We start from the raw sequence: 27169 nt of genomic DNA on the forward strand, positions 1-27169 counted from the left end.
AAAAATCCCTACAACCTGGGCTTGGTTTTTGCCCTGACATGCACTGTCAACTGTGGGACCTTATAGACTGGTGTGTGCCTTTTCAAATCATGTCCAATCAATTGAATTTGCCACAGGTGGACTTCAAGCTCTAGAAACATCTCAAGGATGATCAGTGGAAACAGGATGCATGGGAGCTCAATTTTTAGTCTCATAGCAAAGGGTCTGAATAGTTATGTAAATATAGTGTGTGTGTGTGTGTGTGTGTATGTATGTATATATATATATATATATTTTGTTGCAAAAATGTCAACCTGTTTTCGCTTTGTCATTATGGGGTATTGTGTGTAGATTGATTTGTTTTTAAATGTAATACATTTTAGAATAAAAAAAGTGGGAACAGTTGGTCTGAATACTTTCCGAAGGCACTGTATATTAACTGCTCAGTATACAAGTGCTGACTGTAAAGGATACGTGCTTTTAAATCTCTCCTTTCTCCCGAAGTGTGCACTTCTAAAATTCTCCCACGCTGCGGCAAAAATGCATCCGCTGGTATCCCGGACACGCCTTGGCCATCCACTGGAGGACAAGGAAGAGAAGGGTAAAACCGAAGATGGTGCTATATAATATACTGACTCAAAAGGCAGGGAACATATCGACGACAGTGTTACTGTTATAAATTACAAGGGTTATGGCTGAGTCATGAATAGGCTACGTTGCAAAAGTCTGCCGAGACACGAGTCGCTGTCTGAGCATTAGCAAACAGCGTCTGCGATATCACGGCATGTATCAACTAGATATTAGTCTCGAGCTGCAAAATACTCAACATGTTACCATTGCAGGCCGTAAAGAACACATTTTAATAGTGAATGTCCGACTCTAGCAACTTAGGCCTACGAGACTTTATGTCAGGGAAATGGCACGATACAGTTACACATGATGTTGGGGCTCATCACACAGTGACCTCAATAACCTAACATTCTGTTTGTGGAGTGCAGAGACTGCAAGTGAATTAGAATGGGTCGTGATAACCGGTTTGGAAATATCGGAATAATACACGTTCTCTCAGACAAGTAAAAGGAGAATTCATATTCATAAGCATGTTCTGTACCTCTGCCAGGGCACACATCACACCTCCATCAATCACACTGACACAATGGCAGTTCATATACATAATGAGGTTTTGGTAGCAAAGAGATTTTATTCCTCACACCTGAAAATGACAAAGACAAGAAACACCTTCACTTGACACACTGAGGTGAAAGCTGAACTTTAAGAGCAATCTATTGGCTGTTAAGACAAGACAGTGACAGGTATAAAAGGAGTTTTGATAATGCATCAACACCTATTTCATTCCTGAGAAGATTTGCTGTACATTAAGGTATTGAAAATGCAGTCTAAAATATACTTACTTTAACCAACAAACACAAGGTATGTAAACAATGATAACTTAATTGTTTGAGATTGTACATATATTCGCAAATGGATAGTGAAATGCTGAGATCTATGTCCTCCCAGTGATTACAGGAAAAGGTGATCCCTATCTGGCAACAAAGCATTTGCAGTATTGCATCACTTGGCAGAGATTTGAAATGGTTGGTGAAGCAATCATTCAGACAGACAGCATTGTGGGACTCTCGGACCACAGTGTGTGTAGTGTTGATTACATCCCCTATACAGCAGAGCACATTAACGTACAGATATGAGCCATGTGAGCCCCCATTGCAATTGTTTGCAAGTAGTGCAAGAAATCAATTACCAAAATGTAACATTGTCTCCAAGCGCTGAAGGGCATTTAAGTCAAATGGCAATATCACACCAATCAATAACAGACAAACTAAAAAGGCCCATTAGCAGCCTACATTGCCAGGCAATTTAATGTGGCTTGGTGCTCGAAAATGCTAAGAATGTTGTCATATAAAAATTCAAATGTCAGCTGATCTTAACAGAGCACAGAGAACAGAAAAGTCAGCTTATGAATGAGCCGTATTCATTTGATTCTTTGCATACAGTATCAGTGCAATCATTTCAAATGCCTTTTACAGACTGCAAATGGCTTTCACCAACAGTGACCTCTTAACCCTTTATACTTCTTTACATAAGAGAAGACCATAAAGCAAACTACTGTCCATAAAGTTTATATTAGACCACAAGAAAGGGTTACGTCAAATGATTTCCTTCGTAGGACTCCTTCTTTAAAAAAAAAAAAATTTAAAAATGATTGTGTCTCTCTGTCTTTTCCAAGGGAGGGCGTAATACTTCTTGGCTAAGTACGTTTGTGGGAAATGTATATCATCTTTGTAGTCTTCAAGCTTCATCGGAGAATTAGGTGCAAATATGCCTCTCTCCTCTTCAGCAGTGTGGGCAGGTGCTAGAGTTCATCACGCTCGCTGCCTGGAAGTTAGACGGTGAGAAATGACTGCTGTTATCGGGTACAGTTTAGACCTGTTAGGACATTGGGTTGTATTTGTTGTAACTGTAAATAAGTAGAGAAAACTACATCAAAAAAGCTCAAAGAAAGGGACAAAAATAAATGGATACACACATCCCACTGGGCACACACTGGTTGAATCAACATTGTTTCCATGTCATTTCAATGAAGTTACGTTGAACCAACGTGGAATAGGATGTCGAATTGGCATCTGTGCCCATTGGGATATAGATTGATATGTTCAGAGACTTCTCTCCTGTATGGGAGCAGCTATAACGGGACTAGAAACTGAATGAATCTGTATACCAACCTGTCTTCTCTGGAGAGGAGGGTGCAGGCATCGGGCTCTGCGTCTGCGTCGCTCGGTCATTGTCTTTCTGCTCCTGGACGTCTCTCAGTAACTGTTTTATCTTGTTGTCGTACTCCACCCACTCGGGCACAATCCTCACGGCCGCCGACAGCTTGGGCTCCTTGGTCTTGGGGTTATTACACTGCAGATAACGCAGACACACACATCAGTCATGACTTCTTCCACCAGAACAATGGACCCCCCCCCCCCGGTGTCTGCAGCAACCATTTAAAGCTGATCCGATTTCCTTCTCCATTAAAGAGACATTAGTCTTTCTCATGTATCGGTGGTGCCCAGTGGTGGCTCAGGGTCAGAAAATAGTATGCTTCACTTTCCAGTCATTGTGAGCCTGTCAGATATTCCCACAGCCAATTCTTCACTCTGTACTCATAATTAGTTTAGGAGATGGGGGAAATAACACCAATTTCCCATATTTTCTACTGTCATCACAAAAACTTAGAGCCGATAAATGCCAAACACATTAGCATTACTGGATGGATGATAGAAGTTATGGAGCCTAAGAGGATATGCAATAAAACTGAGTAAAAATCATGGACTTTACATAAGATTCACACTCGATAATGCATACTAAGGATATTGGCACTTAGTGTGAACTGCTCTTCCTCAATAAAAATGAATATGGGAGGTTGTTAGCACTTCTACATTTTACAAGATCTTGCGGAATAGACTAAGAAAATGATGGCCTCCTCTTTGCGCAAGTGGACTCACAGCTATAGTTCCAATGCGGAAGTTGCTACGACTGTCAGGTTGTAACTGATAAAGCCACACTAGGACGGTCAACTGCTACTGTATAAAAATAGAATTAGACATTTCCATCAGTAAGAGAATGTCTGGCATAGTAATGAGATTCCCTTCCTCAGTCAGTCAGTCAGATAGATAGAAAATAGACCCACCAGGTCAATGGTCTTGGCGGTGGTCTTGGATGCGTTGTCACACCAAGTCTCACACCAAAGCCACTCCTGGGGCAGGGACTTGATGGCCACCTGGTGGATCATGTTGTTGGGCAGGTCCTATCAGAATGAAATCCAACATTTACTCTACATTTCAATGAATAGTAATTAGACATTTACTGACGGAATTGTCAAAAGGTAAGCGGAAACAGATCCTCTGCTACGGGGATGTCATTGTATCTCAGTAGTTGTCCTGCCATTGAGACAGGGAGAAGTGTATGATGTCCCCTCTCACCTGGTCCAGGTTGGACAGACTGTTGGGGTCCTGGCTCAGGGCTTGGTACTGGCCACGCAGTCGGTCTCCTGCTGCTATCTTGCGGAACTTCTTCAGATCTACCACATACAGAGCACTGGACACAGAGAGAGAGAGAGAGGAGACGTTTATGAAACAGTCAAAATGTTTGAAATGGATGACCCACCAAGAGGGAAATACTGCTATCATAAACCAAAGCTAAATGTCCCAGTCATCCACATTTATAAGTGTATCTAGTGTAGCATGTTAACATACACAAAGGTGCCACGTACAGTGGCAAGAAAAAGTATGTGAACCCTTTGGAATTACTTGGGTTTTCTGCATAAATTGGTCATCAAATTCGATCGGATCTTCATCTAAGTCACAACAATAGACAAACATAGAAAACTAATAACACACAAATGATTGTATTTTTCTTGTCAATATTGAATACATTATTTAAACATTCACAGTCTAGGTTGGAAAAAGTGTGTGGCTAATGACTTGAATACAAGCTAATTGGAGTCAGGAGTCAGCTAACCTGGATTCCAATCAATGAGATGAGATTGGAGATGCTGGTTAGAGCTTCCTTGCCCCGTAAAAAAACACTCACAAAAAGCATTACCTGATGAGAACCATGCCTCGAACAAAAGAGATCTCAGAAGACCTAAGATCAATAATTGTTGACTTGCAGAAAGCTGGAAAGGGTTACAAAAGTATCTCTAAAAGCCTTGATGTTCATCAGTCCACAGTAAGACAAATTGTCTATAAATGGAGAAAGTTCAGCACTGTTGCTATTCTCCCTATGAGTAGTGGCCTTCCTGCAAAGATGACTGCAACGGCACGGCGCAGAATGCTCAATGAGGTTAAGAAGAATCCTAGAGTGTCAGCTAAAGACTTACAGAAATCTCTGGGACATGCTATCATCTCTGTTGACGAGTCCACGATACGTAAAACACTAAACAAGACTGTTGTTCATGGGAGGACACCACGGAAGAAGCCACTGCTGTCCAAAAAAAACCATTGCTGCACGTCTGAAGTTTGCAAAAGTGCACCTGGATGTTCCACAGTGCAAGTGACAAAATATTCTGTGGACAGATGAAACTAAAGTTGAGTCGTTGGGAAGGAACACCCAACACAATGTGTAGAGAATAAAAGGCACAGCACACCAACATCAAAACCTCATCCCAACTGTTAAGAATGGTGGAGCGAGCATCATTGTCTGGGGCTGCTTTGCTGCCTCAGGGCCTGGACAGCTTGCTATCAGACGGAAAAATGAATTCCCAAGTTTATCAAGACATTAAGCAGGAGAATGTAAGGCAATCTGTCCACCAATTGAAGCTCAACAGAAGTTGGGTGATGCAACAGGACAACGACCCAAAACACAGAAGTAAATCAACAACAGAAGAATGGCTTCAACAGAAGAAAATACGCCTTCTGGAGTGGCCCAGTCGGTCCTGACCTCAACCCGATTGAGATGCTGTGGCGTGACCTCAAGAGAGCAGTTCACCTCAGACATCTCAAGAATATAGCTGAACTGAAACAGTTTTGTAAAGAGGAATGGTCCAAAATTTCTCCTTTCCCTTGTGCAGATCTGATTCACAACTACTGAAGACGTTTGGTTGAGGTTATTGCTGCCAAAGAGGGTCAACCAGTTATTAAATCCAAGGGTTCACATACTTTTCCCACCCTATACTGTGAATGTTTACACGGTGTGTTCAATAAAGACATGAACACGTGTAATTGTTTGTGTGTTATTATTTTAAGCACACTGTTTGTCTACTGCTGTGACCTAGATGAAGATCAAATGTTATGATCAATTTATGCAGAAATCCAGGTATTTCCAAAGGGTTCACATACTTTTTCTTGCCACTGTACTTAATGTGCCATGACTCCCATCACAGATCATGACAGTCTAAATTAAATCGGACTCATACAGGAGAATTTACTGGCATTTCAGCAAGCTGTGTGGTTTGATTCATGTCACACCCTGTCCACACTGCTTGACTGCGGTTGGCCCCATGCAGCTGTGCAGCCCGCTGGAATCCAATACAAATGTTCCTGATTTGCTGGCGGCCTTTGTTCCAGCTAGCTAGCCTCCCAGGCAGTGGACTCCTGCTCTGACCCTGGCCCAGTGGATAGAGCATCTTGCTGGGGAGCTTAATCTGTTCAGCTGGCTGGCTGAATTAAGCCACTTCAAAATGGGCCACCAGCACCCCCACACTCCCAACAAGGAACCAGTGCACTAGTCCCTTTACCACGCCTAGTTATTCATGTATAGCAATGCGGATACAGGGCCGTAAACATTGAAGCTGAAGTAAAGCTATTTCCTCACTTCTGGAAGTAACCGTCTCTTCAATGTGGTGTTCCACATACATATTGTATGGCTTTCATGGTTTAGCCTCACAGAGTGAAAGGAATAACACAACATGTTAATGAAGACCAACCCCAAGCAGCGAACAGAGGTGCGATACTGTAGTTGTGATACAAATATTCCCGTCTGCGTGAGAGAGAAAGGGAATGTTTTATCAGAGGAGGTCATTTATCGATGCAGAGAGGGTAGCATCCAGAGAGGGTAGCATCCAGCGAGGGTAGCATCCAGAGAGGGTAGCATCCAGAGAGGGTAGCATCCAGAGAGGGTAGCATCCTGAGGGTAGCATCCTGAGAGGGTAGCATCCAGAGAGGGTAGCATCCAGAGAGGGTAGCATCCTGAGGGTAGCATCCAGAGAGGGTAGCATCCAGAGAGGGTAGCATCCAGAGAGGGTAGCATCCAGAGAGGGTAGCATCCAGAGAGGGTAGCATCCAGAGAGGGTAGCATCCTGCTGCATCTTCCTCACCCACTGTTCCCTCTGAGAACCATGTTATGCCTCGTTGTGAAGGACAGGAAATAAATCGATGAGCGTTTCTGTATGAACCGCCAACAGCCGACTCAAAGGAGTCACTGTCAAATAGTGAACGTTAATGTTTTCAAATGTATGCATTTATTCTGCTGAATACATTGAGAGGGAACAAATTTTCCTTCAATTGTATTTTCCTTCATATCTTCTATGAATAACTTAAATGAAATATCAATACAATGACAGTAGATCGGCCTTAGCAAGGAAAGAAAAAGAGGAGGATACCATAACTGTCAAGCTTGTATGAATTAGCAAAGAATTTGTGTTTACTACGCAATAGTAACATTGTAAATATGCACTTCCAGTGGCTGGTGGACATTAATGGCATACACAGCGTTACAAATCAAAACGTCAAACAGTGTAGGTATTGTATCGGGGTTTACCTAATGTGGTATCTCCTGGTCCCCAGATGTGAGGCCCAGTAGCCAGTCTTCCAGAAGCGGTAGCCCTCCATCTCCTTCCGACTGTCACAGAAGGGAGTGTACCCATAGGGGGCGCCCTCCAGGTTCAAATCCCTCAGCTCCTTCAGATCGGCCCTAACTATCTGCGAGGACCAGGAACAACAGTAAATCAGCACCACGGACAGCACTAAAACCGTACGGTTGCCTTGCACAAATCCTGCAGGTCCACTTCCAGATGATTTACTATTTTTATTATGGGTATGCATTTGGTTTTGTAAGAGCGGTATCTGTTACCTGGTCAGCATCCACAAAGATGATTTTGTCCACAGCCAGGGGGAAGAGGACATCCAGGAAGAGGATCTTGTAACCCCAGATGATCCTCTGTTTCTCAGTCTGCTGGTGGAGCCAGCGGGGCCATTTGTACTGGACCAGTTCATACTGGAAACCATAGGCCTCAGCCATGTAAGGTATGGACTCCTAAAGACATATAAAACCTCATATAATGAGAGGAAAAATAGATCGCGCCCGGGCAGAAAAACAATGATTTTTTTTCTCTTTAGGTTTATGAGAAAATGTACAATATGTCCTGACATTTGGTCATAGGAAAGAATTATTGTGAGAAACTAACTAAAATACATAAAAAAACAGCTGCAATATTTTGAACACTTGATCAGTGTAAATATATAGACACTGAGCACTTGGTAATGCACATTTCACAGATCAAGCAGAACGCCCTTGAGGCATAAAATAGTCGCATAAAAATACTTCATAAATAGTGAAACATTCCAAATGCAGAACATTTTCATAATACTCGGCCTTTCCTGTGGCTCGTTTGACTATTTTAGATACATATGATGTAGCTTAGTAGGTGTTCATGTATATGGACTCATCCCTATAGTGGGAAGAACAGATAGATAAAAAGAGCACAATCACAAAGGAGAAGGCCTCCCGCAGTTCCTTTCATCCCTCAACACAAACAAATCTATTTCTCCCAGGGGTCGCGCTGCAGCGAGGAGAAAGTTATCACGACAATGCAGGAAGGCAGAAAGTTTGTGTGGAGTCAAGCCGTGAGGCGGTTACCTTGAAGGACGGAGAGAGGTAATTCTTGAGGAACCAAAACTTCACAGGGGTTTTGGTGTGCTGGAGGACGGACAGCATCATTATTCTGGAACAGGAGGAGAGAGAGGGAGAGAAAGAAAGAGAACGAGAGGGAGGGAGGGAGAGAGGGAGTAAGTCTCAGAGGATGAGGGCTAAGAAAAGGCAAGAAGCGCGTGGGGCCTCCAGACCAGCAGTGTATGTCTCTGTGTGTGTGTGGGCGTCTCACCTCAGGAAGCGCTCGTATAGATGGCCCGAGGCCACAGAGAAGATGTTGAGCACATCTTCCCTGTTCTTCTCTCCGTCCTCTGAACTGGACCCACCACCTGCGATGCTACAAAGAACCATAGGCGTTACATAAGCCGGATTGAAGTCCACTGCTCAGTAACCTCCTCAGACAAACACTACTACTTCAGTCTTTTTTTATTACCTTTATTTAACCAGGCAAGTCAGTTAAGAACAAATTCTTATTTTCAATGACGGCCTAGGAACAGTGGGTTAACTGCCTTGTTCAGGGGCAGAACGACAGATTTGTACCTTTTCAGCTCAGGGATTCGATCTTGCAACCTTTCGGTTACTAGTCCAACGCTCTAACCACAAGGCTACCTGCCGCCCCGTCTAGCCAGCATGACTTAGCTACAGCCGGAAGGAACCATAATACACCACGTCAGTAACAGAGATGATTCTCCAACCATAAATCCCTTATATTTACACTTGAGTAGTGTTTACTTGTGTGACAGAGTGTCAGGATCTTTTGTCATCCCTCTGGTAGATCTAGATCAGTTGTTACTGTCTGTCTACAGCAGAAAGTGCCACTGCTCTCCTGCTGGCTCTCCTCCAGAATAATCAACTGATTACAGCAGAGACACAATAAAAAGGCAGCTGTAATTTTTATGGGGCCCCTTCTGTTTTCCTCCACAAATATCAAATAAAGAACAGATAATGAAATAGACTCTCGCAACACCTCCAGAGCACGAGCTCCTCTCTATCCCCACACGGCTGCTAATGGCAGATGTATTTGGACTCTGTCATGAGATTGGTAAACCCTCTGGGATAGTCAGGCGTATTGACTGAATGGATATATTGTGCACATGGCAATGTGAACAGAGTATTTGAGATGCGTTCAAGCCCCAGAAGCTGGGCAGGAAGTGCTGTATCCAGGTTCTAATCATTTTCCAATCCAAATCTAGCCTACACTGATCTGATAGTGTGTAGTATAAAAACAGTAGTATAAACAAAATTAAATCATTAACGTGTGTAAGCACTGTAAAAACAAACTGTTAAAAAACAGTAAAAAAAAAAAGATGCCTTGAACTAAGATTAAAGGTAGGAATACAGGCAAGTGTTTATCAAACCAGGCACTGTCCAAACTCATAAGATCATGCAGGGCACATTTGGAGGAAACCAATCAGGGCTTGTGCTTGGGGCAGTGATGTCTGCAGTCAAACTGTGTGTCCTTCTCTGTAACAGACTGCTGATGAGCGGAGTCTCTCCTCCCACACTCAATCAGCAGTGCAAAGAAAGGCCCAGAGGCTCCAGCGCACAGAATTGAAGAGGGAAAGAAAGTCTCTCTGCCCTCACACACACAATACTGTAGCAACCCGCCCTCCCTCCCTCCCTCCCTCCATGTCATACAAGGCTAAAGCCTGCCTCTCTTCCATCTCTCTATGTCTCATACAAGAGCCAGCCTCATAGTGTTACTGTAAGCCCCACCAATGCACTGCTGCTTGCCCTGGTGAGCTGGCTGCTGGGCCATCACCGCTGTGGTCCGGAGGATGCCTTGTGCCTGGCTAAGCCTGTCATTATGGAGGGGGCGAGGGCTGAGGGGCGCGAGGCGGCCTCCATTGTGAGGGCCAGATAATGCCATCTGCAGTGCTCCACTCCAGCGGGACCCCAGATAAGCAGCTTTAGGTTTTCAGCTTTTCAGGTGAGGGCCGGTTTGGCCAACATGCACCAGATAATCCAGACCTCTGGAAGGACCCAACCCTCAGAGTACTCTCCGGCTGTCCACAGCCTGAGTACAATTACAGAGGAACTGCAGAGCTAGATTGTAACTCTCCACATTTCAGTTCCTACTACAGCCACGACAACGTCAGTTCACTGTGTGGGCAGTTCTAGCAGCATTTCTCTATGCCGAAGCATATTATTTTCATGAGAAAATATCATGTTCAATAAAATAAGGGTTTATACCAGTGACTTGAAGTTCAATGTGACAGTAAGAAAATAACCAAAAGATATATACAAAAATAAAGCATAAATATCATTAGGAACTGAGCCTGGGAAGCAACCAATATTTATTTACAAGACACTTCTAAGTTAATCAATATGGTAAACAGACAGGTTAAGTAGTTGCAGCAATACACATCCTACCTTTTCTCAAAAGTGCTCCACACACTTCACACAGCAAGCATGAGGTGAGGAGACAGATCACACAGTTAGGGTGTGTCAATGGAAACACAACATGCTACACACACACACACACACACACATACACACATACCTAGGTCTACAGTAGCACATTTTTTTGGCAATAGATTTTACAGAGTAATATCTCAGCCTGGCTCCGAGGGCACCATCTCTCCTGCTGAAACCGCAGCATTATTAGTGTCCATAGATAGTGGATCAACTCGCCCACAAATCAATGCTCTTACCACCATTCTATTGATGGGACTTGATCGAATGAAGTCTATGTAACATATAGCTACTGCATGTGAGAATGCGCCACACTCTTACCTAGCGATGGAGTCCCATATTCCCTTGTTCTCTGTGGCTTCACTCAGGAGGTCCTCGCTGATTCTGTCAGACTTTTTCTGAACCTACAGTGGGGAATTAGACAGAGGCACGCTGTTTATTCTTTTCATTTCTCTCCGAAGCTGGGAAGTACACTTGAATCCATGCAATATCCTTAGATTAGGAGATTACACATTACACTAAGACAAATGGGTGAATATCTCCAAACTACACTGTCTTGGAGTGTGTGCCTGTGTTAGAGCTACACTCCATGAACAAAAGTACGTGGACAGCTGCTCGTCGAACATCTCATTCCAAAATCATGGGCATTATTATGGAGTTGGTCCCCGCTTTGCTGCTATAACAGCCTCCATTCTTCTGGGAAGGCTTTCCACTAGATGTTGGAACATTGCTGCGGGGGACTTGCATCCATTCATCCACAAGAGCATTAGTGAGGTTGTGCACTGATGTTGGGCGATTAGGCCTGACTCGCAGTCGCAGTACCAATTCATCCCATAGGTGTTGATGGGGTTGAGGTCAGGGCTCTGTGCAGGCCATTCATGTTCTTCCACACCGATCTCGACACACTATTTCTGTATGGACCTCGCTTTGTGCACAGGGGCATTGTCATGCTGAAACAGGAATGGGCCTTACCTAAACTTTTGCCAGTTAGAAGCACAGAATCGTCTAGGTCATTGTAAGCTGTAGTGTTAAGATTTCCCTTCACTAGCCCCAGAACATTATTCCTCCTCTACCAAACTTTACAGTTGTCACTATGCATTGGGGCAGGTAGCGTATTCCTGGCATTCACCAAATCCAAATTAGTCCGTCGGACTGCCAGGTGGTGAAGTGTGATTCATCACTCCAGAGAACGTGTTTCCACTGCTCCAGAGTCCATTGTGCGTGGTGATCCAAGGCTTGTGTGCGGCTGCTTGGCCATGGAAAATAATTTCATGAAGCTCCCAACAAACAGTTCTTGTGCTGACGTTGCTTCCAGAGGCAGTTTGGAACTCGGTAGTGACTGTTGCAATCGAGGACCGACGATTTTTACGAGCTACGCGTTTCAGCACTCGCCGACCCCGTTCTGTGAGCTTGTGTGGCCTACCACTTCGCAGCTGAGCCGTTGTTGCTCCTAGACATTTCCACTTCACAATAACAGAACTTGCAGTTGACCGGGGCAGCTCTAGCAGGGCAGACATTTTACAAACTGACTTGTTGGAAAAGTGGCATTTCTATGACGGTGCCACGTTGAAAGTCATCAGTAAGGCCATTCTACTGGCAATGTTTATCTTTGGAGATTGCATGGCTGTGTGCTTGAACTTATACACCTGTCAACAATAGGTGTGGCTAAAATAGCCAAATCCTCTCATTTGAAGGGGTGTCCACATACCTTTGTATTTATAGTGTATGTGGTTAGAGAATACATACCCTGACTTTGATGATCTTGCTATGGAAGCTGTTCAGCACAACTTTAACGTCACCAGAATCAGCGGGAGAATCAGTCCCATCATGCCTGTCAAAGAGACAACAATTAGGGGGAGATAGTTGTAATAGTATATCGTTATAACATGGACATAGTATTCCCAGAACAGCATTTGCCTCTCCCTCTATACCCTGTGAAAGTAATCACCTCTTCCGCTTTACTTCCAGATCATGTCCCCTGATCTGCGTGAAAACGCGGCCATTTAAGATGTATATAGCTACAGTACCAGTCAAAAGTCTGAACACGCCTACTCATTCAAGGGTTTTTCTTTATTTTTTACTATTTTCTACATTGTCCAGTAGAATAATAGTGAAGACATCAAAACTATGAAATAACACAATGGAATCACGTAGTAAACAAAAAATGGTTAAACAAATCAAAATATATTTTAAATTTGAGATTCTTCAAAGTAGCCACCCTTTGCCTTGATGACAGCTCTACATACTCTTGGCATTCTCTCAACCAGCTTCATGAGGTAGTTACCTGGAATGCATTTAAATTAGCAGGTGTGCCTTGATAAAAGTTCATTTGTGGAATACCTTTCCTTCTTATTGTGTTTGAGCCAATCAGTTGTGTTGTGACAAGGTAAGGTTGGTATACAGAAGATATCCCTATTTGGTAGAAGACCAAGTTCATATTATGGCAAGAACAGATCAAATAAGCAAAGAGAAACGACAGTCCATCATTTCTTTAAGACATGAAGGTCATTCAATCCGGAAAATTTCAAGAACGTTTAAAGTTTCTTCAAGTGCAGTCGCAAAAACCATCAAGTGCTATGATGAAACTGGCTCTCATGAGAACCGCCACAGGAGAGGAAGAGCCAGAGTTACCTCTGCTGAAGAGGATAAGTTCATTAAAGTTACCAGCCTCAGAAATGGGCAATTAACTGCACCTCAGATTGCAGTTCAAGTAACAGACACATCTCAACAACAACTTTTCAGATGAGACTGCGTGAATCAGGCCTTCATGGTCAAATTGCTGCAAAGAAAACAAACCACTAAGAAGAGACTTGCTTGGGCCAAGAAACACAAGCAATAGACATTAGACCGGTGTCCTTTGGTCTGATGAGTCCATATTTGAGATTTTTGGTTCTAACTGCCGTGTCTTTGTGAGACACAGAGTAGGTGAATGGATGATCTCTGCATGTGTGGTTCCCACCGTGAAGCATGGAGGAGGAGGTGTGAGAGTGACACTGCCTGCAATCCCATCTGGTTTGAGCTTAGTAGGACGATCATTTTTCTTCCAACTTGACAATGACCCAAAATACACCTCCAGGCTGTGTAAGGGCTATTTGACCAATGAGAGTGATGGAGTGCTGCATCAGATGACCTGGCCTCCACAATCACCCGACCTCAACCCAATTGAAATGGTTTGGGATGAGCTGGACTGCAGAGTGAAGGAAAAGCAGCCAACAAGTGCTCAGCATATGTGGGAACTCCTTTAAGACTGTTGTAAAAGCATTCCTCATGAAGCTGGTTGAGAGAATGCCAAGAGTGTGCAAAGCTGTCATCAAGGCAAAGGGTGCCTATTTTGAAGAATCTAAAATCTAAAATATATTTTGATTCGTTTAACACTTTTTTGGTTACTACATGATTCCATATGTGTTATTTCATAGTTTTGATGTCTTCACTATTATTCTACAATGTAGAAAATAGTCAAAATAAAGGAAACCATTGAATACCATTCAAACAGTCGAGGAAAAAAATAAAAGGCTGCTTCCTGGAAAACAACGCGTCACTTGCATAGCGTATTGAGCTCAATATATCCACACACACGTAGGCCACCAGCTAACATGTGTCATTAACTGTGAAGAAGCCCACAGCACGAGTGTCCCAAACCCAGCCAAACCCATCCATCTAGAGGGAGGGGGAAAAAACACAAGGACAACAACAAAGGTTATGCTCAGGAAGAAAACACACGGTGAGAGAAAAGCACTGGGGACCACCGACAAGGCATACATTGACAGACAACAGAATGATGCATGCAAACAGGCCTTTCTGGGAACTCCGCCAAGGTCTCGCTCTGATCATATTAATCCCCCCCCCCCCGCCCCACTCGTCATTCAACATCCCCTTTATTCCATTTTATCAGTCGTTGCTTTCCAACCGTGCTTTCTGTTTTATCCATTGACATTCTTTATGCGGAAACACCTGTAGTGACAGTGGCGTGGCCACTGGACTTTGGCTGTAACTGTTCAAAGATGACCCAGTGTTCTGGTCTTAACACTTGTGCGGTGGAGAGTGTCTCTGTGGGGTAAGTAACATTAGACACCTCAGGTCTGAGGGTTAGAACGCCACTGAACAACCTGCAGCCAGAGATGATCAATAGGCTGTGGCTCAGCAAACCATCATCACTTCAGCGCTTACTACAGGCAGAGAATTAACCGTATCACCATGATAAATGTCAGCCCTCATTGGGCACAAAGTGCATTTTCCCCAGTCGGAAAGTGCTGTTTGGTTTGGACTGGTCCACTGTCGCCTTCGCCGAGGCCATTAGGGGCTGTGGTGGGAAAAGCGCAAGAGATCAATTTGTATCCGGGGACAGCTGGGCGTCTCATTCATCGCTGTCAGGGCCAGTACGCTACAGGAGAGGGCACGGCGTTGGGACTCGCAGTGAACAGACACTCCCACTCGGCTCCGATCGGCCCCCCTAACCAGAGCAGAGCGCCATTAACCGCAAGAATAATGGCGCTGCCAAGGTGAAAAATGACATCACCTTTTAGCTTCACCTGGAGGATTGGGGAATAACTCTTGTTGTCTGATATGATTGTGGTGAAATCCAGGGCTGGAGGTGTCCTAAATCTTCCCTGTGTGGAGATGAATGGGTGGGTAATACCTGGGAGACCCAATGTACTGTACGTACGGATCCACAGATGGAATCATGGAATTGTCCAATCATATTCTCTAGGATTTCCATGCACAGTACTGCAAGTGGTGTCATGAGTGATACATTCATGAGGGTTTTAATAAGATTCATATGGTCATTAGGTTGATGTGTTTTTAAGACATCGGATAGATACATGCATGGAATTTCAAAAAGGTTTGACCAAGCCGCAACCCTAGAGAGGAATGTCTAAAACCGACTACATTTAATATGCATGTACATCATGGGATATATTAAAACAGCAACGCCGCCTGTATTAGCAGCAATCCACACCCACGCCCTTCCTCGCAGCCAGGAAAATATTGTGCTGCTGATTTTCCTGGGTTTAGAAAAGATGGCATGGCAGGTGAACGGCTGAATCATCCCTCCACCCAGTCTTCCCTCTAATAGCATCCCTCCTACCCTCCCTCCTCCCACCCATGTCTGTCTCCGAGGCCATACGCACACAGCACAACTCCCTGCGCTCATCAAAACCTTGAGCTGCAACAAAGTCAGCAGCTCCCTGCGTTACCATAGCGATGTGCTTGGTACCTCCAGCAAGCAGTTACTGAGGTAAAATTTAAAAAACTTGGATGTTGTACAGATGGAGACAGTTAATTACCAGCAGGCTCTGCATGCGTTCACACAAATTACTAACTTCTATCTGGAATGCAGTGGTATGATGAGAGAGAAAACTGTGGTGGCACACTGGCAGATTCAAAGGAAAATTAATACAAAATCAACTAAAATATTGATTCTGTAGACTCACTATACTCACGCTAGAATTTGATAGATATCCTCTGACCTCCCCTCCCGTAGCTTCAAGATCCAGGCTCCAGGATTGGCTTTCAACTGGAAGTATCCCTATTGACAACATGGGTGAAGATAACATCAGAGAATGATCTGAGATCCATTTATTTTAATTCCTTGAGTCCATTATAAGAAGCATAGCTGTATACAGTTCTGCAAACTGTCCTCCATATGAGCACCAAACACTCCATAACAATACCATTCAAATTCCTATTTGAGCCATCATGAAACTTGGAGCCAAGATGGCGCCCATTCAACTACTACAAATGAGTGATTCTCACCAGGTTGGCCATAACAATGGTGTCCTGCATGAGGGGGTCCTGGCTCATGCCCAGGGTGAACTGCAGGCCGCGGGGGGGCTGGCCCGTAGACAGGTCAAAGCAGTGGCCCTCCAGCAGCAGGTGCTCCAGCTCGTACTCTGCAGTCACTACACCTTTCACCTGAACAGAGATTAAAAGGTCAGAGGGTTAAGGAGGAGTCATGTCTCTTCATTGGTTTGTTCTGGTTTGGGTTTTGTTCAGATACCCATTAGCCTAGCTCAGTACCTCCTGTAGGTGGATGTTGTCCAGATCATAGGGGCTCCTGACAGCCTCCACCATCCAGCTCTCTGGGGTGATCATGTTGAGGGTGAGGAGGGGCGACTCAGGGAGCTCCAAGAAGTGAGCCACTGGTCCTGCAGACACCGTTTCATTGGCCAGGAAAGACACATCCGACTCCAACACAAAACGGTAGAAGCTAAAGAGAGAAGAGTGACAGAAGTCGATCGGTTCTCACCTACAACTGTGAGTGTTAACGATTATCATGATTAGGTCATTGGAGACGGATGGAACACAACTGAGTAGCTTCTGTTAGCTATCGACAGACATGTTGTACACTATTTCACTTTCTAGGGAAGAGAGTCATTCTACTGTAACCGCTGAGGATACGGTGTCTTTAAAAGGGAGGTATCTGAAACCGTATCGGCCAATAAAAGGAACGTATACCCCAGATATGAGTGTATTCTACTTCAATGGTATCAGTCAGCCAGAGTTTTCACATAGGTTATTGTCTGCTAATCTTTATGCTAATTGCTTTTCTTAAATCTGCCCTCCGACACACTGAAGTCGTAATGAGTAAAGATAACGCGGCAGACAATCAATATTACTAACACCTTCTCTCTGTATTTAAAACTGCCATCCGATCCCAGAGGCTAAAGGATCCTCACATTTCCTCCCGAGAAGATTTTTCAAAAGTTAATTTCAGTTGCAGCAGCTTGCCTTGCTGCTGGGGAGAGTTAGAGAGAGGAGCGCTTTGACTCCAGGGTGGAAGAGAGCGAGAAAGCTGGTGCATATGAAGTTAGGGGGAAAGAAGGGACAGAGGATTAAATTACTGAGCCATAACCAAGTCTCCAGAGGAAACTCTCTCTCTCCCCCTATCTTTATTGGATTGGTCCCAATTTGGAAGAGTGAACCAATACTAGACAGAGAGAAAAGTCAGAAAGAGCTGAAGAAAGCAGCCAACTGAACTGATATCCTCCTCGCCATCCCCCTCAAGCCATGAAAGTCTTGGAAGACATTACAATGTGCTCGCAATGGCAACGGATGGGATGCACCGGTGCTCGCCAGTAGCAAAGTATCACAAATAGTGAGCGAAAGACTTAGCATCCCTCAGTCACCTGCTGGGGCGTTGTAGTTGGAAGGAGTCTTGCAGTCTAAACTGCCTTATTATTCATTGTTGCTTATTCTCCTAAACCCACTAATGAAGTAAACACTTACACACGGATACCATCAAATATCGTTCCTGTCAAGAAAGAAACTCCACTCAATTGCACCTATGTGATCAAGAGAACGCATCTACCTTAAACCTCCATACCTCAATGTACTACCATATGTGTTCAGGGGAGGCCCAGAGCAATAAGGTGGTGTTATTAAACAGATAGTATCTGTGGGGCAGTCTCAGAGAGGTCCTGGGTGGTCACACACACACACACACACACACACACACACACACACACACACACACACACACACACACACACACACACACACACACACACACACACACACACACACACACACACACACACACACACACACACACTACAGTACTTGGGCAGGAAGTTTAATTAGGAGCAGAGGAGGAAGCTTACCTCTTGAGGGGCATATCGGACAGCTTGGCCCGGCAGTTCATAAACACCTGCAGTTTCACATTGACCACTTGACTGAGCACCTGCAAGAGGGGAGTGGGCGGCCCGACCCAGTTAGCGTACACAGCGAAATAAACCACACTCAGCAGGCAGGATAAACTTACACGCTCAAAGTTCTACCGAGAAGCTCAAAGTCTGCTGTCCACCTCTACTCAGCTACTGTATACCGCTGTGAAAACCTGAAGGAACTAGCTAACACAAGACATAGTTTCTCCTTAATAAACACAGTGACTCGTGCTCAGGTTGACAGAAAGACTCAAACAGAGGTGAGGGCATAAGAACAGTGTGTCCGACTGTGTACAGCTGGTTCTCTCCTGTGTTTCCCAGCCATGCCTGGCTGCCTGCAGCTGATTGAGTGGCAGGGTGATCACTTCCGCATCACAGCAGACTGAAACACACTCTCCTGGCCACCGTGACACACTCCACATCACACCAGAAGTGGCTGCTCAGGAAGTGATAGCAAGGTGACTCATAGAATTCACCTCAGTCATATAACAGGCAGGCAGGCAGCTGATGTACAGAGGGCAGCCAGTGGGTTTGTGTCCGTGAATCATCATCAGACTGAATAAGCAGGCAGCTCCAAATAACAGCGTCCTTTCCTTTTCCCGGAGGAACTCAGAGCTGTACATTTCACACTGTGCAGCGAAAATAACTGGCAAATATCTGTCAAGTTGGATAATTAGCATGGAGTAGCCCTCGCAGAGCAATAGAGTTATCTCTGAATCTATTTACAAACGTCCATTTAGGGAAAGTCGCATTTCATGAATGATGAAATTGTAAAGAATTGAAAATGTACCTTTTCAGCCAGCCTATATAAAATTAAGAACAGTGTGATTGCAGAGAATGAAAAGTAATAACATCAGTTATGGGTTTGAAAACATTTTTGCTTCAGCCTGTACTTTCACACTTGCCCTTGTCGGAGGCTCTCTGTAGCCTTCCTGCAAATTAAACCTAATGTTGAACGTCCTTGACGTAGTCATAATTAACTATGGGTGACAGAGGGGAAAGGGGGTGGCGCTGCTTACAATCAACAGAGGTGACATCTTCTGGGCGTCCCGGGTCACGGGGTCCACGATGGCCACCACGTCGTAGAACACCTCGTCTTCCCGAGGGGCGAAATGGAGCACGCTGGGGAGGACGAAAAGTCAGTGTCAACACTCAGCCACACGTCGGCAATACGGCTCTACTTCCACGAAGCTCTCTCCCTATTACGACAGCAAAATGATAGAACTAGCAATTTCCCGACCCATTACGACAAAAGGAAAGCCCGTTGAAACTGAAGGTGCAGTAGAGGGAGACATAGTGGCGAGTGAGAATGCTATCCTTCACCTGTGCTCGTCTTTGACGAAGCGGAAGTCTCTCCTGCCCTCTCCTTTGGGGGCAGCGGCGAGGAGGGCATCCACTTTCATGACTAGATCGCTGGCTCTGGGGGGCAGAGGAGGACAAGGGTTATTCCATCACTTATTGATGATGGTCAGAGAGAGAAGCCAGAGGGCGCATCCCAAATGGCACCCTATTCCTTTTTTAGTGCACTACTTTTGACCAGGGTCCATAGGGGGAATAGGGTGCACTATGTGGTAATAGGGTACCTTTTGGAACACAGCCAGAGACATCTGTCCTCGGCTCAGAGTTGTGACTTCAATATTGTTCAAATGAATAATATGGCTCGAGACAGATCCTTAAATATTCAAAAATGGACAATTCTCCACATAAAAAAAACTGCTTTTCCAAAAACAGTAGTCTTTTTTGTAGAGAAATAGTAGTTTAGAAAATAAACAGAATGTGTGGCTCTAGGGGTTATGTGAAGTGATTTGGAAACTGATGAAACGAAGACTTTCATCATAGGATATGAGAAGTGATTTTCACTTGACTTTCATCATAAAAGTAGGATTTGTGTAGCAGTGTCCATCACCTACAGTGAAGTACAGGGCACTGCTACAGACAGTGCGTCCAAACAGAGAAAGAGAGATGTTCACAAACATACTGCTTTCCCTTGTTTCCCATCTGCTTGATTCTTGCTTTGACTTTCTCGGCTGTGGTGCTCAGCGTAATCTTCTCTAACAAATGGAAATCCTCCACGTTGAATTCCTCCTCGTCTTCAAATGGCCCCAGGATCTAGCATGGTGAGAAGAGAATACAATCATGGAGGCATTCAACGTTTTCAGAGGGATGGAACCGGGACGTGCCACACAGAGCAAACGACCCTCAGAAATAAAATCCCGTCACAATTTTCACTAATAGAATGCGTTCCTCAACAATGTCAGAGTTCAACAATGTACTCTGATGTACCTGTTTATAGACACTGAATGTTATACAGAGCAGCCATCTAAAATAAATAACTTGTGTAAAGGGAGGTATTTCATCTTTTCCCGCCATATGGTCACTGTGTTCCATATGGTCACTGTGTTCCAGGGCTACTGCCTCTCCATTTTCCCTTTCTATTTTAAAGAGGAGAGAGAGCATCCCCTACCCTGCCGGATGGACTGCAGAGGAATGGAAAATGATATTAATTGTTACAGCCATCTCAGGGTCTGGCCCCTTCATCCTTCGCTGTCAGCACTGCTGCTGCTACCAAGACATCAGTCATCAGCTCTGCTCTATGATAACACACACACACACACACAGACGCGCACACAAACACACACTCTCACACGCTGCAGCCCTCTGTGCCACCTGTGACCTCTGGGAAACAGAGGTCATGCTGACTGGACAGTCTAGAGGAGCTCTGTGAAACACCAGAGAATAATACTCCCCTGCTACAGCAGCTTACTGTGGAATAACCCACTCATCTCCCCCTGACAACACCGACAGCGCTTACTTTACCGAAAGGTCAACGTGCTCTACTACCTCTCCCGACTGACAGTAATCCATGGTTCATATAATTCTTTGTTGTGATGTTTAGTATGACTCAGTAAAGTAGGGCTGAGTTCATATATTCCCTATTGTGTTAATGTCACTGCAGTGAACAGTATCACTAGAACACTGGTAAAGCAGGGACTGTAGAGTCCTGTCCACTCACCCTGCCGTTGCTGACCACAGCCCTTTGTCCAGTGTGCAGCTTCAGGACATCTCTGCAGAACAGCTGCTGACTGCGGATGAAATCCACCTCCATGGTGTTGAACTTCTTCTCAAAGGCGTCCGCGTCCATGCCCTGCAGTGGAGGAAAAGAAACACGGCACACTGTTGGTCTAAGTAGATATGTTGAGTGCAATCGTACTGTACATGCCTGAAGACTGGGTGATATATGATCTGATGGGCCTCCTGAAGGACATCGCTCCCATTCCAGTCCACTCAAAACAAAGTCTGAATCGTATTGATGTAACGTAGGATCCATGCCGGGCTACAAATCACTTTGTTATTGACAAATCGTTGAAGTCCAGAGCAATCACTGCTCCGCTTTTAAACATAAATATTTCATAGTCAGAGCCGGCTGAGCTAATAGCGATGCACATGCTGGGAGGAAAAAAAAAATCAGAAGAGAGATTAATCAATTTGTAATTAATCTAACACAATTTTAATTAAACATTGGCCATTTTGTCCATAACAAATCAGCCACCAGAGAGAGTGTTCAGTTTGCAGAGTCAGGTTATTAGTTTCTCAAACAATTTTTTCGCCCCCAAGGAGAACAGGTGAAATACCAATAATGTCAGCCCCAACTCTGTCAGCAAGTCTGTCTGGCAGCCAGTAATAACATCATATCCCCAGCTCTCTGGATCCCAAACCCCAACCCACAGAGCTCCACACACAGCGCCACTGCTGATATTTCCATCACTATTCCTCCCTCCTTCCTTTAACGAGGGCAGAAATTGAAGGCCGGGCTGCTGTGGTAACTCTCCCTGCCTCTCTGTGTTAAGGCCCCTGGCTGAACACTCACTAGACTCACCAGGATGGCTGTTGTAACTGGTGAGAGTGAGAAGGGGGGGGGATCTCCTGTCAGTTGATTGGCTGATCGATCCCTGAGAGGGAGGTTTGCTATGAGTCTGCCAGTGTGTATGAATCCTATACCGTAATAGTGTGCAGACAGACAGAGCAGGATGAACACCTGTGGTTGCAGAGATGGCTGAGAGGAGAGTAGAGGAGGGGAGAAGAGACGTGGTCAGGCTTGATCAGGCACATGGCTGAACCACACGGGCACGAAGACCAGGCAACAGCTCAGCCACCACGGTCTCTCTGGGGATGGGGTATCCAAAGAACACTGGTAGTTCAGTATTCAGCACGTGGAGCTTGTGCGCACTACTCACGCTCTGACTGATCAAGTGTAACTGACAGTGAGTAGGTCTACGCATCCCCTGTCTGGAAGCTGTCAGGCACGCTCAATATTTATACTACCACATAATATTCAGGATGTGGAGAAATGAGAAGAGGTGCTCAACCGTCACCAGTCCTGTGGCACAGGGTCTCACAGAGAGAACAGTGGAGATGAGTCTCCAGTCATTCGGCAGTAGCTAATAATTTAAGGGTTCCATGTAAAATATATGAGCCAACTACAGTGCCTTCAGGAAGTATTCATACCCCTTGACTTAATTCCATGTTTTGATGGGTTACAGCCTGAATTCAAAACGGATTCAATGTCTTCTAACACCTACACACAATAACCCATAATGACAAAGTGAAAACAAATATGTTTTTAGAAATGATTGCTAAATTATTGAAAATGAAATATAGAAATATCTCATTTGCATAAGTATTCACACCCCTGAGTCAATACATGTTACAATCCCCTTTGGCAGCGCTTACAGCTGTGAGTCTTTCTGGGTAGGTCTCGAAGAGCTTTGCACAATTGGATTGTACAATATTTGCACATTATTCTTTTTTTCAATTCTTCAAGCTCTGTCAAGTTAGATGTTGATCATTGCTAGACAGCACTTTTCAAGTCTTGCCATAGATTTTCAAGCCGGTTTATGTTTAAACGGTAACTCCCTAGTCCTTTCCGATGACAAGCATACCCATAAAATGATGCAGCCACCACCATGCTAGAAAATACAGTATGTAGAGTGGAACTATGTGAAGTGTAGTGCTGGATTTGACACAAACATAACGTTTTCTATTCAGGACATAAAAGTAATTCCTTTGCAGTTTTACTTTAGTGCCTGATTGCAAACAGGATGCAAGTTTTGGAATATTTTTTATTCTGTACAGGCATCCTTCTTATCACTCTGTCAATGAGGTTAGTATTGTGGAGTAACTACAATGTTGTTGATCCATCCTCAGTGTTCTCCGATCACAGCCATGAACTTTTTTAAAGTCACCATTGGCCTCATGGTGAAATCCCTGAGCGGTTTCCTTCCACTCCGGCAACTGAGTTAGGAAGGACACCTGTATCTTTGTAGTGACTGGGTGTGACTGGGTGAAACACCATCCAAAGTGTAATTAATAACCTCACCATGTTCAAAGGGATATTTTAATATCTGCTTTTTTTTGCGAGACATTGGAAAACCTCCCTGGTCTTTGTGGTTGAATCTGTGTTTGAAATTCACTGCTCGACTGAGGGACCTTACAGATAATTATATGTGTGAGGTACAGAGATGAGGTAGTCATTCAAAAGTCACATTAAACTATTATTGCACACAGAGTGGGTCCATGCAACTTACTATGTGACTCGTTAAGAAAATGTTTTCTGATCTTATCTAGGCTTTCCGTAACAAAAGGGTTGAGTACTTATTGACTGAAAACATTTCAGATTTTCATTTGTCATTGACACAAAATCTAAATGTAATCAATTTTAAATTCAGGCTGTAACACAAACGTGAAAAAAGTCAAGGGGTATGAATACTTTCGGAAAGGCACTGTATTGTCTATGTGAGGGGGGAAAGGCACCTCTCTCGCTATTCAAGTTAAGTAAGAGTCTTTTGATGCACCCGTGCGGCAATCTAAGTACGATTTTTTTTAAATCCCCATCAAAATCTGTCAGTTTAAGCTAGAGATAGGACTACCTGTTTTCTACTCTATGGTGGCCTTCCATATCTGTGGTGGAAGGTGGTCGAGCTACAGGTGTTTGTCATATCACGAGACATGCCAAAAACCGGTCTTCTCAAGAAAAAGCCTGTAGCGTCCAAATGGTTTGGCCTACAAACTGATATGACCACGATGGTGTTCTCCGTTTTGCTCTACGACCCCCACAAGGGACTCATCTGAAAATAACCTGGTACAGGTTTAAAAAGATGAATGGAAGTATGGAGGTTGTTTTGTGCCAACAAAAAAAGGGGGTTAAATGTGTCAAAAAACAAATATTATCAGACCTTTCAGACACTTCAAAACCTTATTCCTTATGATTTATTTTTTACTATCTGTTTTATCATTTATGAATGTGTTATTCACTGTGTTTCTATGGGATAAAGTAGTAATGGTCAAATTATATATTTAAAAAAATATATATATATTTTTTGGTATAGACCTACATGGGTCCTATGTTAGTTTAGATGAACCACCCTCCTGGTCACACAATCGTCAAATTCAGTTTTTCATCCCCAGTTTACCTTCACCAGTAGGTTCTTCATCTTGGTTCCTTGTTGAAGGAGCTGGACAGTTTCCTCTTTAAGGATTTTCTGCACAAACTCCACTGCGGCCTTGTTCTTCTGGGTGAGCAGGGCGGCCCACACTGCCCTGTAGAGCACAGTGTTGTCCTCGCTGGGCGCACCGCCACTGGGATTATCAATCACCCCCACACGCACACCAGCACTGGCCCTCTGCACACACACACACACACACACACACACACACACACACACACACACACACACACACACACACACACACACACACACACACACAAGGTTAGAGAGTACTCAGACTAGCACTGATCTACTATACACTTCTATTTATAGAGTGAAGGTGTCGAGAAAGGGGTGGAAAATTTTAATTAAATTAATATAACCTTCAAGGTTTATTCTCTTTTTTGTAAATACAACACACAATATCCGCTTGTTTAACTGCTGTAATGTTCATCCTTCTCTCATTGTCTGCTCAATGAGAGCTTTCACATCTGCTCACAGCATTATGTCAAGCTTAAAGGCCCAGTGTAGTCAAAAATGTGATTTGCCTGTGTTTTCTAGACACTCACCGGACTGTTTATTACACCCATCTAGTACCGGTCGGACCCCCCTTTGTCTCCAGAACATCCTGAATTATTCGGCCCGTGGATTCTACAAGGTTTCGGAAACGTTCCACAGGGATTTTGGTCCATGCTGACACTACGACATCACACAGTTGCTACATATTGGGGCGGTTCATACATGATACAAACAGCCAGTTCATCTCATCCCAAATATACTCTATTGGGTTCGGTCAGCAACAATGTTCAGATACGCTGTGGCATTCAATCGTTGCTAAATTGGTATCAAGGGACCTAACGTGTGCCAGGAGAACATTCCCCACACCAGTACACCCCCGCCACCAGCCTGTACCGTTGACACCAGGCAGGACAGGTCCGTGGAGTCATGCTGCTTACTCCAAATCATGACTGCATGACACAACAGGAACTGGGATTCGTTAGACAAGGCAATGTTTTTCCACTCCTCAGTTGCAATAGTCCATCCGTGACAAGGATCGACGAGTTGTGTGTTCTGAGATGCCGTTCTGCACACCACTGTTGTACTGCGCCACTATTTTGTCTGTTTGTGGCCTGCCTGTTAGCTTACATGGTTCTTGCCATTCTCCTTCGATCAACAAACTGTTTTTGCCCACAGGACTGTCGCTGACTGGATATTTTTTTGTCGCACTATTCTCAGTAAACCCTAAACACTGTCATGCGTGAAAAGCCCAAGAGGGCGGCCGTTTCTGAGATACTGGATTCGGCACGCCTGGCACAGATGATCTAACCATGTTCAATCGAACAGTAATTTAACCTGTTTGGGCTAGGGGGCAGCATTTTCACTTTTGGATGAAAAGCGTGCCCAGAGTAAACTGCCTCCCACTCAGTCCCAGATGCTAATATATGCATATTATTAGTAGTATTGGATAGAAAACACTCTGAAGTTTCTAAAACTGTTTGAATGATGTCTGTGAGTATAAGAGAACTCATATGGCAGGCAAAAACCTGAGAAAAAAATAAACAGGAAGTGGGAAATCTGAGGTTTGTATTTTTTCAACTCAGCCCCTATTGAAGATGCAGTGGGATATTGGTCCTGTTGCACTTCCTAAGGCTTCCACTAGATGTCAACCGTATTGGGAACGGTGTTTGATGCTTCTGCTATGAAGGGGGACTGAATGAGAGGGGAATGAGTCAGAGGTCTGCCAGCAGTCACGAGCTCAGTCACGCGCATTCACATGAGAGGTAGCTCCCGTTCCATTGCTTTTCTACAGACAATGAAATTCTCCAGTTGGAACATTATTGAACATTTATGATAAAAACATCCTAAAGATTGATCGTTTGATATGTTTCTGCGACCAGTAATATAACTTTTTAGAATTTTCGTCCGAGCTTTCAGCTGGAAGTTGCACGCGTTTCGATTTGTTTACCAAACGCCCTAACAAAAGGAGGTATATGGACATAAATTATATACTTTATCGAACAAATCAAACATTTATTGTGGAACTGGGATTCCTGGGAGTGCATTCTGATTAAGATCATCAAAGACAAGTGAATATTTATAATGCTATTTCTGACTAATGTTGACTGAGCAACATGGTGGATATTTCTTTTGGCTGGTTTGGACTCTGAGCTCCATACTCAAGATTATTGCATGGTATGCTTTTTCCGTAAAGTTATTTAAAAATCTGACACAGCGGTTGCATTAAGGATAAGT

At 44.2% G+C, this 27169-nt stretch overlaps 1 protein-coding gene across 1 annotated transcript in view; it reads right to left on the reverse strand.

Annotated features, from left to right (window-relative positions):
• Window positions 1-1155: 1155 nt before the first annotated feature.
• The window catches only part of uggt2 (UDP-glucose glycoprotein glucosyltransferase 2), a 43852-nt gene continuing 17838 nt past the window's right edge, over window positions 1156-27169 (reverse strand). Inside the window, 20 exon segments of the mRNA XM_064944652.1 lie at window positions 1156-2373; window positions 2721-2901; window positions 3674-3790; window positions 3966-4080; window positions 7243-7403; window positions 7555-7737; window positions 8341-8425; window positions 8585-8689; window positions 10726-10749; window positions 11089-11171; window positions 12514-12598; window positions 16209-16294; window positions 16522-16680; window positions 16786-16975; window positions 18369-18448; window positions 19451-19553; window positions 19755-19850; window positions 20410-20540; window positions 21445-21576; window positions 24902-25111. Coding sequence (XP_064800724.1) covers window positions 2351-2373; window positions 2721-2901; window positions 3674-3790; window positions 3966-4080; window positions 7243-7403; window positions 7555-7737; window positions 8341-8425; window positions 8585-8689; window positions 10726-10749; window positions 11089-11171; window positions 12514-12598; window positions 16209-16294; window positions 16522-16680; window positions 16786-16975; window positions 18369-18448; window positions 19451-19553; window positions 19755-19850; window positions 20410-20540; window positions 21445-21576; window positions 24902-25111 — 2349 coding nt within the window. The 3' untranslated portion in view covers window positions 1156-2350.

Source organism: Oncorhynchus masou, chromosome 29 (assembly GCF_036934945.1).
Source record: "Oncorhynchus masou masou isolate Uvic2021 chromosome 29, UVic_Omas_1.1, whole genome shotgun sequence".
Taxonomy (NCBI): domain Eukaryota; kingdom Metazoa; phylum Chordata; class Actinopteri; order Salmoniformes; family Salmonidae; genus Oncorhynchus; species Oncorhynchus masou.